The following is a 13,035-nucleotide window of genomic DNA, read 5'->3' on the forward strand; positions in this document are numbered from 1 at the left end:
CAAATATGGTGTTAGTTTACTTAAGGAGAGGGTGCACCACTGTTCAATTCTGAATAGTGTTATTTTTTGAAAAGGTTAGAACTTTTGGAGCTGTCCCTGAAGGCAGCATTCCCTAGCAGCAACTCATTCCAGCATTAGTTTCTCTGTGAACTTTGAAAAATATCAGGAAAGACAGAGATAAACAACATAAAGCCAAAAGATAAAGCCAAATACATAACCATGGCGGACAAAATAGAGTCTGAAGAGAGAGAGATATTTCTCTACATGAAACAAATTCAGTATCTGGATAAGGAGTTGGAGAGGTATGCTTCTCTTTCAGTAGGGATTAAATCCTTAATAGTTTAATCAGTTTAACACTGAATGATATTTAATTGTGTTTGTAACATTAGCCAGAGTGTTGTTAGCTAGGTTAGCATTTGTACCAATTTGTACCTTTTCCGGTGTTTATGTCACATAAAATGGTTATGTGACAAAAACATCACTGTTGTTCAATACAACAATAAGTATAGTAAAACAAAATATGGTAGACTGTGATAAATACAGTGTAACTTTTAATTAATATAAAATGAAATCTAAATTGCTGTGCTCTTCCAAATAGGGCTGCAATTCACTATTAGCTAACGATAGCTATTTCCATTACTGATAATCAGCATGTTAATTGTAGAGCCCAACCAATCATCAATCATTATTTTCTTGATTATTGCTGTCTATAAAATGTTCAATGTTCAGTTTGAGTTCCACTTCTTTTACAGATCAGTGTTCATTGTGTATCATCTCATCTGATTAAATATATATATATATATAAATATAAAAATAAATACTGGTGGTGGATTGGCCTTGAAGCTTCATTTAAGTGTAACTGATATTGTTTTTGAAAATAAAACATTTCTGTGGGCCTTCTCCACTATTGGAATTGTTATGATATGTCACCTCACTGTTAACTGAAGACAAGCTTCAGTGACATTTTCAGCATGATAAAAAATTCTCTGACAGTTGCAGTCGGTATTTTATTTTAAATACAACATTAACAACAAAAATCACTGCAGATTCTTGCATATAATCCTCGGGTCTTCCTCCTGCAGATGTCAACATGAATGTGACGACCTGGAGAAAAAGAACAAGGACCTCGACTATCGGTGCAGAATGCTGGGGGAGGACAAGAGAGATATCGCTGATTGCTTGAAGTACTCCTTGGTTGCAAATAAGATGACTGAGAAGCTGGAGAGTCAGCAGCAGAGTGATGAACAGGACAGCAAGGCCCTGAAGCTGCAGCACAGCCAGGACATACAGGAGCTGCAGGACAGGATCGATGAACTGAAGGGGAGGATCGATGAACTGGACTCAGCGTTCATGATGCAGGGTGAGGGGATTAGTTGTTTCATCTACCAGCTTCTTACAATGGATTAAATTTAGGGAAATTGAAACAACTAAAGCTGCAAGTAATTTTCATTCATTCATTTTCATTTCATTATTATTAAATAATTTTTTGGTAACTTTTCCAGTGAGGTCTTTTAGTTTTAGTTAGTTAGTTAACACCTATATTGATGAAATGCTTGCAAAAAAGAACAGTGATTGACTAATTTTCTGTTGATGGACAGTTTGATTAATTGACTTTGCAAACAGATATAATAAAACAAAAACAATAATTTGTGTTAATTGATTCTTCCTGAGTCACACCCCTTTCTACTCTGTACTCCAATAACAGTTGAGCAAGTTTGGTACCTGTTAAAACCCTGGTCGAATTTCTTCTTTCCTGTTCCTTGTACTTAGATAAGCTGTGTGCTAGGCACGTTTATGTTGAAGAGAAAACCAAATTTTGAAGGTTGGTCAGAATGATTGAAAGATGTTACTGGGGGAGCTGTAAAAGCTAACTTGCTAAGGATTGATGTTGGTTGGCTAGCTAGTTAGTTGGCATTTGATGTAAATTAGCAAGCTATTAATATTAGCTAACTTAAGACTATATATATGCAATGGTGGACAGCAACGAAGGACATTTACTTGAGTAAATTTTTTGAGTGTCTGCACTTTTTTTTTTTTATGAAACTTATGACTTTCACTCCACTACATTTCAAAAACAAATATTGTAGTTTTGACTCCACTACATTTCTAGGAAGGTTGTTGTTACTTGTTACTTTTAGACTAAGCATAGCTTTGAAGTCAGCTGGTGCTGTTTTTTCTTTTTTAAAATGCAATTGTCCACACGCTGTGTTCCTCACAGAAGGAAAAAAATCACAGTACCTGCTCTCACCTGGGAAAAGCAGAAATGTGTCATCCAGCCGCTCTTTGAAACAGGAGCAAGCAAGCTCTCCCTCTTTTATTCAAACAAAACTTGGTAATGGTGATGGCAGGAGAAAAACAGAATTAAATCTCAAGATGTTATTATAATTATTAATTATTCCAGGTAGCTTTTAATGTTGGATTGTTTTCATCAGGGTGAAAAATACCACATAATTCATGTATATACTGCCCCTGAAGACAGAAAGAAATCTCAGTTGTTTAACAGACTTGGAAAACTCCTTACAGTTGGCTTCAATCTGCTTTTATACAGTGATTTTAATACAGTTATGTCAGAACTGACAACAGCTGTCCTTTTTGTTTTTGACATTTCTATGCTGAAGTTTTTATAGGTGTTTCTATAGGCTTTGTGTAGCAGAGTGGTTCTACAAGCAAGTCAGTGCATCATTATGTGGTTCCAGAGAGTTACAAGCTTCTGTATGCACTGTGAAAACAATACAGCAATGTACCGATATTAGAAAATGTACTTTGTAATTTGTACTTTTGAATACTTAAGAATTTTAAAAGCACGTACTCTAGTACTTCAAATCAAATCAGTGGGACTTTGACTCTTCTTTCCTTGTTTACGCTCCCCTTCTCCCCTCAGCGGCAAAGTCTGAAGAGCAGATGGAGCTGCTGAAGCAGCAGCTTGCCTACATGGAGTCTCTGGAGAAACAGATGGAGGATTATAAGGCTGACTTTGACAGACTGAACAGAAAAGCATTGCTGGAGAGAATTGAGTAAAGTCAAAATGACACTTAGCATTACATCTGCATGTGAATTTTTCATGATCTCATTTTTTGATGCTGGTTTGATTGTTGTTGTTCAAAATGTTGGTCATAAATGTTTACCATTCCCTTCCCCTGTCCTCTAACAACAGGCTGCATAAGGTGGATTTTGATGCCATTGAGTTGAACATCTCAAACATTGATCAGGAGGAGAGGGCTCAGTGCAGAGCCTGGGCAGAACAGCGCCATCACCTGCTGCACAAGGGCTTCGATCTGATGCTGCTGAGAGACGATTTGCAAAAAGACCTGCAATCTCTGTCCTATAAGATGGACATAAGGAGGAAAGTTGCCAACAAGAGAACTGAGCTTATCACCCAAGACAGGGTAAGATGACAACGATTAACAATGTTGGCAGACAAGTGATATAATTCAGACCTAGGTAAGAGTGCATCTGAATCTGAACAGACCTCTTGATTTGCATTCGGATGTTCTAACACTGACATAATCACGTTAGCACAAAAAGGGTCACAGTGTTAGCTGGAAGCAGAATAAAGGAAAAACTGGAGGCAAACACAAATCGCCTTGGAGCAGTAGGCCACATAACCAGGCAAAACTGTAATTTGCTGTGTTGTCAGGTGCCAGAATCAAAGTAGTTGTCTATTTTCATAATCAGTTAATCCTTTTGGGTCACTTTTTAGGGGAAAATGACTGACAGCCTCTTAAATGTGAGTATTTTCCTGGTTCTTTAGTTCCTTCTGACAGTAAATGGAACATTTTTGAGTTGTGGACAAAACAAGACATTTGGGAATGTCACCTTGGATTTTGATCAGCATTTTTAACATTTTTTGACATTTTAGGGACCAAACAATGAATCAAATAATTGAGAAAATAATTGGCCAACTAATTGATAATGAAAATTATCATTAGTTGCAGCCCTAAAAACACTATATTAGGCTGAACAATATCACCATATTTCATATTGAGGTAATCAAAAACGTAGTATTAAAGTAGTTACATTACTTTAATACTGTGATACTTGGATTACAGTTGTTTTATTGCATACTAGCTGCCACTGCCAGTCCAAAAAAACCAAAACAGACTATGTTAAACCCAATAAGAAGAAAGCTGGGAGATGTGTGTGAGCTGCAACAAAATAAACAAAATTAACTCACAAAATGTAACAAGAAAATACAACTGATCACTGTCTGTATTCAAGTTTCTCCCTTTTGCCGAATTAAGAGCTTGAATTGTCTTGTTAACTCTGTAAAACACACTTCATTTAAACTTGACAGACAGACATAAAATAAAACTCACAAAAACTGCCTTATCAGTCTTTCCACTGTTACAGCAACATTAATCACCAGCTCTGGTTTGGCTGAAATTGAATCCTTTATTCACTGTGTGGAAAATAGTATGACTCTACCAGGGTTTTAATTACACAGTGGCTTTCAGCAGAGCCCTATTTCCCGGAGCACACTGCTACTAAACATATCACATGTATGCACATACAAGGAAGTGCACGGCAACACGGTCAGCTGCAGGTTTACTGTAAAAACCATTCTGTTATTACTACAGGCTGCTAATACTGTCAGTAACATTTCATAGAGGAAACATAACAACACAAGGCTGTTTCAAAATCAAAGAATACATTTAATAATTAGAGGGGGAAAAAATCAAAACAGCAGGACACAAGCAGCATTTTTCTGCATCTTCACACCTCTTCATACCTGCAAATCTGTGTTTTTAACAAGAGAAATAAAGTGACTTCTTGTGTTGTTTAAGGCTTTTACTGAGCCTGTTATCAGGTATCAACACCATCATCTGATTTTTGTAAATGGAAACTAATGCAAAGAGTTCTTGAATCAAAATTAACTCAGAGATGTTTGTTTTCACATGGGAGGTTTTCACATAAAGTATCACAGGCACGTAGGAGCAGCTGTTCTGTGGTTTGCGTCTCACTAACACTCTTTCCTTCTTTGACTGTTCCTTCACTTCCTCCGTTCCCCATCCATCTGTAAATTGTTACAATCAGGGGAAAATGGGATCGGGCCCGAAAGTTCTATTTGCAGCTCCAGAAGCAAGCACGCTAAGAAACCGAACTTAGTGACATGTTGTGTCTGTCTATGGATCTCCTCTGCACCAATGATAGCTGCCCAGGTGGCGCACACAACAAACAGCATGCACAGCATTGTGTTCATTATTGAAGATAAAGCACAACATTGCAGAATTTTTATTATTTGAGCTCCCTAAACTTCTCAAAGGAGGCTTTCAAGGTAGCTCATGGGCTTTTCAGGGGTGCTGAACTACCCTTTACTCCCCTTTAATACGAACCATGGGTTCACTCTGTCCAGATCAGCCAGTCCAGTCCTATTGGTGACTGTTATCTTATTCAAGTAACACATGTGGTCCTGATAAGTACATATTTAGGAGAACTCCTATTTTCTATAGCTGTTGTTACAAAACAAGCCAACCAAACTTGCTGGCTGGTATTAGCTAATTTGTTTTGGAAAATAGGTGGAAATAAGCTCCGACCCCCAAAAATATCATAACGTCTGAATTCAGTGCCGGTACCTGTCCTGCATTTTCAGACAGGACACGACTCTCTTATTGCGTCCTGTGGCCACACTGGCCAGTGTTCAGCAAGGCATCAGAGCAGTAGTACTGTGGCTTTCAGATAATATTGAAATTTCTCGGTTATTATATAGTCTTTGGAGGAGACTGTGATCTTTAGAGCCCTACTTTGCAAAGTGCATGATCCAATCCAGTCAGAGAACAGATACAAAGAGTTCAAGTCCTGCCATCTGCTATTCTACTAGCTCCTGTATTTCTTTCAGCGTTTCTTCTGAGTGAAGCACAATAAACTTTTTCTCCAACTTTTCCCACAAAAATGAGTACCTGGCCTAGTTAGGAGAACCTCACTGGAATGGAGCCATTTTTTTTTTCTTAACACTCACAAACCTGCAGCAGTTTTTACAGTCTTTTTTTTTTTTCAATTTTGAATCTGCCCCCTTGGTGAAGAGTGATTTTACATATAAAGTGCAGGCCTACCACTTTTCATATCTACTGCCAAAATGTAATTTTGATAAGAACAAAATGGGGAAAAGTTTTTTTTCTTTTAATCTCATTGGATGTCAGGTCATTCAGGTCTGTACAGGATTCTTCTTCGACCCCAGTTGATGTGAGCCTCTCCTGCACTTGAGAGCAACTGAAATAGTTGCAAAACATCCCAACACATTTCTAAAACAAAAAACTACAGCTTTAATTAATATTTATGTATAATTTTCCCATATGAGTGTAATATTATCAATTAGCCAGTTTGCTACACTGGGGTGGGGGGTTTGTTCCTACCACATTCAGACGGAGGTTGTTCAGTTCAAAACAAAAAAAAAAAAAAAAAACTTGACCAAGAACTGGTCATATGAAATATTTATCAGTTACAATCTTCTAAGTCCAAGTTTCTGATGTTCAACAAATTCTAAACCAATGCTCAATCCAAAAAAGTCAGCTTTTTAGCTCATGGTCAATACATATGATGTTAAGACTAGACAATATTGAAGATAAATAATGGTAACTTTTCTACACAAAATACATAACTGAAATGCTTACAGGGCTGTAATAAAAAAAAGTCCTCCATTGTTAAATTCATTAAACAGAACTATTCAGTTTAAAATAAGGCTTATTCTGCAGTTACCTTAAATCGTCAGTTTCCCCATGGGAGTTCTGACTAATGCCTGCTGTTTTAAACAATGCATAATATTATAGTTAATTTTTAACCTTGGTTACACTAACAAACACACAAAGTTAGCAAAAGAAGCTTCTTTACCGTGTCCTTTTTCAAATTAAAAAGTCTCTGAAATCATTCAACATCTTCCTTTTTACACAAGGAGAAGAATCTGAACAGTTGCCAGCTGCTGGAGGTGAAGACAAACCATTATAGAACCAAACAGAAGCACAAGCTGGCCAAGGAAGAGGAGCTCAGGTAAAAGTTTCTTTTCTTTCTACTGTCTATACCTAAGATTAAGATTCATTCATAGATCTAAAGCTACTGAAATGGTGAACCATGAATGAAATAGTGAAAAAAAACATAATCCTGACTCAGGGGGAAACCAGACTTGAGCCAGAGGCCTCTTACTTTGCAATCAAATGCTCTACCACTGCTATAGCCCTACTGACTGCATGAGTCACAGTAGTATTGCCTGTGTTATGTTTTCAGACGGGACATGGCCTCAGAATCTGAGGAGTGCCGTCAAATAACACCCAAGACCAGTCAGCTGGAGGTCGATCTGCAGAGGGAGGGGAGCAAGAGGAGGGAGCTGAATGGCGTCATGCGGGAAGCAGTCAGCATTCTCAGACAAATCACGACGGTAAAAACACAATCCAGGATGGTCAGACATCTCATTTAGCTTCTGCTACTCAGACGAACATCCAGTGGTGGAGGAAGTATTCCAGTCCTTCACTAAGGATCTTTAGCAAGGCAAAAACAAAATCAGGCATTGTCACTGTCATACCCAGGGTTCAAATTACACGGTTGCTTTCGGGGACGCCCTGTTTCCTGGTGCACACCGCTCTAAAACATATCACTTGCATACGCATACATAAAAGTGTCTGTACTGTACATAAAATATGTAAGGCACATAGAAACAGCTGTTTTGCTGTGTGCCTCTCACTCTCACACACACTCTCTCCTCATAGACTGTCCCTTCACTTCTCTGTTGCCTCCTCCTTCTGTCTGTCTGCCTGCCTGTCCATCAGTCAGAACCACAGACAGCTGTCTACTGTAGATAATACACTGAAAAGTACCTCATACAACCCCACTTCAAATAATCCCAACTCTCCTTTTAAACTCAACAAAACATAAAAAAGGACAAAAGTATAAAACACAGCACAAACCTATGTACTTATTTTTGTAAGCATGCTTTCACCCGTGACGCTTATGAATTACTACAGTTTGATTGAATTGTTTGTGAATTGATGTACATGTAAAGTGTTTGATCTTATTGACCTTGCAACATTTGAGCCATCTCTAATGTTTACGCCCAAGTTGTGGTTCTGTGTTGAGATCATTTCTGATTTTTCAAAGCTCTGGTGTTCCCTGTCCTCTGCAGGGCTCAGAGGGGGCGTCTGACACTCATTTGAAGAAGCAGAGGCTGAAGGAGGTCCTGGAGATCCTGAAACCACCGCTCACTAGGTACTGGAAACACCCTCCACTCAACTGTGTTTGTTAGTTCTATGACTCGTGATGAGAGTTTTGGTGAACACAGTTTAGAAAATCCCAGAGCACACTGCAGCCACACAGTGGGCTGGATCAAAGTCCTGCTGAGACTTGAGTCCCACCAGACTCGTTATATGCAGGGTTCATGTACAGATGCTGGAAATCCTAGAAAACTATTATTAAAAAAACATATTAAAAATTGAATTTTAATATGATGATCAAGGTTTGAAAAGTGACTGGATCTTGGACATGAAATGGCTACCTGACTGAATAGTCAGCTTTTTAAATGAAGAAATAAAAGTTGGATATTGGCTCACCCTGGTTATATAGCAGGCCCAATCTATTTACAGAGAGGTGACACATTTTAAAATATGTTGTTTTGTCAGAATTCTAAAAACCCTGGAAAACCCTGCAAATGCACCTTAAAAATCTAAACAAGTGTTTAAAGTACTTAATCTGACTTTGGAAGTGGTGGAGGAACCCTGTAACTGATTCCATCAAACTACAACTACAATGCTACACTCTGGTGTTGTGACAATACTAGAATTTCTAACTTCAATACAAGACCCTGAAAATATTCCTCTTCAAGATTTCAGATTAACCTGTTACGTTGTGAATTCACATCCAGACCTATATTTTGAAATTTGAACTTGTTTTGTCCCTCCTCCTTCCGCTCATAAGATATCACATTAAACATTTCAGATGTTCAGAATCTACACGGAAAATCTATAAATTCTATGGTATTCCTCCACTGTAAAGTTTAAAAGGGACACCCCCAAAAAAATATATATATTTCACCTGGCCTGTAGTGCTGTCCATCCATCTAGATTTTTTTTTCTTTTTTTTTTTTGGTGTGAGTTGCAGAGATTTGGAGATATCAGCTGTAGAGATGTCTGCCTTCTCTCCAGTAACACAAGACTAAATGGCACTCGGCCGGTGGTGACCTGGCTACTCAAGGTCATCCACAGACCATGATTGTTATGAGCAGTTTTGTGTAGGAACTGCTATTTATAAAAAGAAATAAGTTCTTACCCTTTGTCCCTGGTCTAAAAAAATCTGCTATTGCATCATATATGCCAACTATATTAACAAATAATAAACCTGTTTTAAGCAGTTATATATCATCATCTATAGATAGATGAATAGAAAGATAGATGTAGTGGAGGAGAACAAAACTTTGTGTAACATACGTTTGGTGGAGGCAAAATAGAAAGTCCTTCAAAAAGAAAATACCCAAAGTATAAAAACCTTTGAACTTAATTTAAGAATAGAGCTAGAGTTAATGGACTTGGTTACTTCCCACCATCTCTGAGCCAAGACAAGTCTGCACTTATTCCCACCATCATGTCTGTCCTCCACAGTGCAGAGAGCCCGGACCTTCCCACCGATCCATTGTTCCTGCTAATCCGCTACAGGATGGGTGACTTCAACTTTGTGCCTCGACCCACGTGGAAATGCAAACCAGCCGTCTCCATCAGGACCCAGCTGCTTCCCAACAGGTTCGCTGTGACTTGGGACATCGAGCACTTTGTCTGCAGGGGGCAGTGTTGAGTAAAAATGTGTTATAACCCTGCATTTGAACACATCCCTCCTCTGCCTGGCCTCCTCTCATGGGGATTCATTGTGATCATACACAAGGCTCACAGTATAAATGGAAAAAGAGCTGTCTTTTCTGTCTGTGGACATATTTCCATTGTTTAGATTTTATACAGGAAAAGGCAACAAGAATACCAGACACCAGATTTTATTAGTGTCCTGACCCTTCAGGAAAGGAGACGGATCCACGTATGTGTCTGAAGCTGAGAAAAGCTCAACGCACCAAATTTAAAGGGACAGTTCACTTCAAAAATAAACTAAATAAATTTCCCCCCCTTGACTTGCTCCATCTAGATTTTTTCGGTATGAGTTGAAGAGTTTGGAGATATCAGCCATAGAGATGTCCGCCTTCTCTCCAATATAATGAGATTAAATGGCACTAGACCTGTGGTGCAATACTAGTGTCTCTTTCTAAAAATAATGAAACAGTTATTTAAGATAATCCACAGACGTTGTTGTGAGCAGTTTCAATTCACATTCAAAAGTAGTGGATTCAACTTCAGAAAATATTTGGATTTATATTAATTGGTATGTCCCAAACTGGTGAAATTCTGTCAAATTAGTGCTAATGTTGTGATGCCAGATGGAAAATAAGCAACTGTTTGCTAACAAGTTGGCCATATCAACTCTGTAGGCTGATGACGTGTCAGTGTTGTGTTCACAGCATGTCTCCACTGCCACCAAGTGGCCGAAACAATTCTTTTAAATTTATGGGCTAATCTGTTCTTTTTCTAATTGTTGTTTATATGTTCGTCTCTCAGAAAACTCTGCAGTCGGAAGACATCCAACTCTGCAGATCCATCTCCTCAGGATCATCAGTCCAACTCCTCAGAGGACTGATGCAAAGGCTGGAGCCTCCAGCTCTGCAGACTGCTGAACCAAATCCAGTCAACACTAAGAAAGATGAATGTTTTAGTCAGGTTATTCCTGCTTCTGAGCTGTTTGTTGTTAGGATTGTAGATAACTGTTCTGAACATATACAGATTGAAAAGTCATTTTTATATCTATTAAGACTATTCTGTTGACAATTAACTGATAAAATACCAGACAACAGTGGAAAATGCCAATTACAAGAGTATTTACAACAGAAGAAAATTTTAAAGATAATTTAAAAATCCTGAATCAGGTTATCTTTGCCTAATTGCTGCTGTAAACTCATTATAAAGAGGAAAAAATGGAATAATCTCAGCAGTGTTTGCAAAATGTTGAACCAGGCTGAGGCCAAAGGTCAGACCGCTCGACCACGACAAGATGTTCATTTTGAACTGTTGCCATCATTTTTAAAAACAATGAGCCTCGTAGTGAGGAGAAACAGACAGAAAGGAACAGGAGTAACAGAAAACACAGAAGGAATGTGGTGGAAAAGAGGCATCTGCAGACTTCAGAGTTTTATTTAAATCTGACTTAAAAGAGCTGTTTATTTTGAGCTTTTGGAAATGAACTGAAATTTACCAGATATTTGTTTAGTTCAATGACTGTTTCCAACCATCTTTTTCACTTCATGTTTGAATTTGTGGCTTGAAACACATTTTACAGGAGCAGTGAGCTGATCCTCCTGCAGGCTTTAAACTTCTTCTGCAAGCATGACCATTCAAATAAAAAAATCCTCCTTGGGGCTATCAGTTCACATGTCACTTAGAAAACTGACAGTCCCATTCAGTGAAGGGAGGAGAAGAGTTACGTTAACTCCAACATAACAAAAGTGTGTCGGATGTCACAGCTCGGAGGTCAGAGCGTCAGACAAAACATCCCATACCTGAGGTGATGGAGCATAATAGATGTGTGCTGGTGAAAGAAAACAAAGGAAACAGAAGTGCTTCGAAGCAGATATGACGTAAAATGTGTTAAAATTGAAGAAGTGTTCAAATCTGTTTTGCAGAATAATGAGAGAGAAAAAAGCCAGAAACACTGAGTTTACACCAACTAGAAAAAACAGTCCAAATCCAAATTCTTGAAAAATCTAGTATGAATGAAGGCCAAAATTTTAACCTCTAATTTAATATTTTTGACATCGCTGGTTGTTCATATATTAGATAGACTGTGGTGGACCAACTTACTGACAGTCATTTGTGTGATAGCATGGCTAAGAAGCATGTTTTCTCAACATTAATTTACTGTATTTAAATATAATTTCACCCCCAGGTCTGAGCCTAACTCCACCTACCACATAAATTTGAAAAATAAAGATAAGGGGCTGAGAAGCCATTAGCTCGTAGTCAGAGCTGGTTACCTGTGTTGTAGCTGAGCTGTTAGCGGCTCAGAGATAATCAAGAAGACACCACTGGATCTATCACATCTATCTATCTATCACATATCCAACTTAAAACAAATGATGATCTTCATCAATCAAGTGCAGTCAGGTGGTACTTCAGCAGCCACTGATGAGTCTCAATCAGCATATACAAACCAGGATTCAACCAGTAAAGGGCAGTTGCTATGCATATTCCTAACACAATATGTAGAACTGACCCTTCCTAAGTCCCGCCCTTTTTTGCTGTGGTCTATTAACAGCTGATCAAACTTGGTATCTAAGTTAACTCTCTTTTTCCTGTAAAAGCAACATAAAGCGTCAAATCCTAAGCTAGCGAATGTTAGCAAAATCTAAGCTAACTTGCTTGCAAATGCAAGTTAGCTAGCTAATCATTAATGTAGATTTGCAAACTGGCTAGTGATTGTTTTGCTAACGTTAGCTAATTTAAGATGTGAACATGTCACTTTCACAGGTCCTCCAAGTCTCTTCAAATCCAAAATATGGTTCTCTCTTTGACATAGGCAATAAACATAGCATATATAGTTACAATACACAGGAAATATAAACTTGATCAAGGTACCAAGGTTTAATTTTCACATTGTGAAAAGTGTCAGGGCTAAGGAAGGGTCAATTCAAATACTTTGAAGTAAAATGACAAGATGGGGGACTGAATCAATCAACACTTCTAAATATCCACATGTATCAGCTGAAAGTGGTGAAAATGGATTTGGAGGTTTAGTTACTCTTCAAAATAACTATTCACACATATCCAGCCAGCTCCACTCCCCCCACTCATGATCCTGGTTCCCCAGCACAAATACAACCAACTGTGTTCCTTGTAATGCCAGAGGCTCTGCTACTGGGAATCAGAGCCTGGGTTTCTGTGGTGGTGAACTGGAACTTCATCATGCACTAATTATCAATTCAAAACACTGACTGCAACACACACTGAGTTTACTGTGGAAATCACTGTG

General features: G+C 38.3%; 1 protein-coding gene across 1 annotated transcript; it reads left to right on the plus strand.

Moving 5' to 3' along the window:
* Positions 1 to 219: 219 nt before the first annotated feature.
* Positions 220 to 10,650, plus strand: LOC146320698 (uncharacterized). The gene is made up of 10 exons (XM_084729209.1): positions 220 to 302; positions 1,000 to 1,002; positions 1,083 to 1,360; positions 2,882 to 3,014; positions 3,155 to 3,386; positions 6,887 to 6,981; positions 7,216 to 7,404; positions 8,083 to 8,190; positions 9,576 to 9,713; positions 10,572 to 10,650. The coding sequence occupies exons 1-10, from the start codon at positions 220 to 222 to the stop codon at positions 10,648 to 10,650; spliced, it is 1,338 nt and encodes a 445-aa protein (XP_084585335.1).
* The last annotated feature ends 2,385 nt before the right edge of the window (positions 10,651 to 13,035 follow it).

Source organism: Lutjanus erythropterus, chromosome 10 (assembly GCF_056507025.1).
Source record: "Lutjanus erythropterus isolate fLutEry1 chromosome 10, fLutEry1.hap2, whole genome shotgun sequence".
Taxonomy (NCBI): domain Eukaryota; kingdom Metazoa; phylum Chordata; class Actinopteri; order Lutjaniformes; family Lutjanidae; genus Lutjanus; species Lutjanus erythropterus.

Excerpts from the sequence above, each read along its gene's own strand:
- LOC146320698 (XM_084729209.1), top strand. The coding sequence starts at position 220 with ATGGCGGACAAAATAGAGTCTGAAGAGAGAGAGATATTTCTCTACATG. Across the intron at positions 6,982-7,215 it reads GCCAAGGAAGAGGAGCTCAG|ACGGGACATGGCCTCAGAAT; the intron begins GTAAAAGTTTCT and ends TTATGTTTTCAG. Across the intron at positions 9,714-10,571 it reads ACCCAGCTGCTTCCCAACAG|AAAACTCTGCAGTCGGAAGA; the intron begins GTTCGCTGTGAC and ends TTCGTCTCTCAG.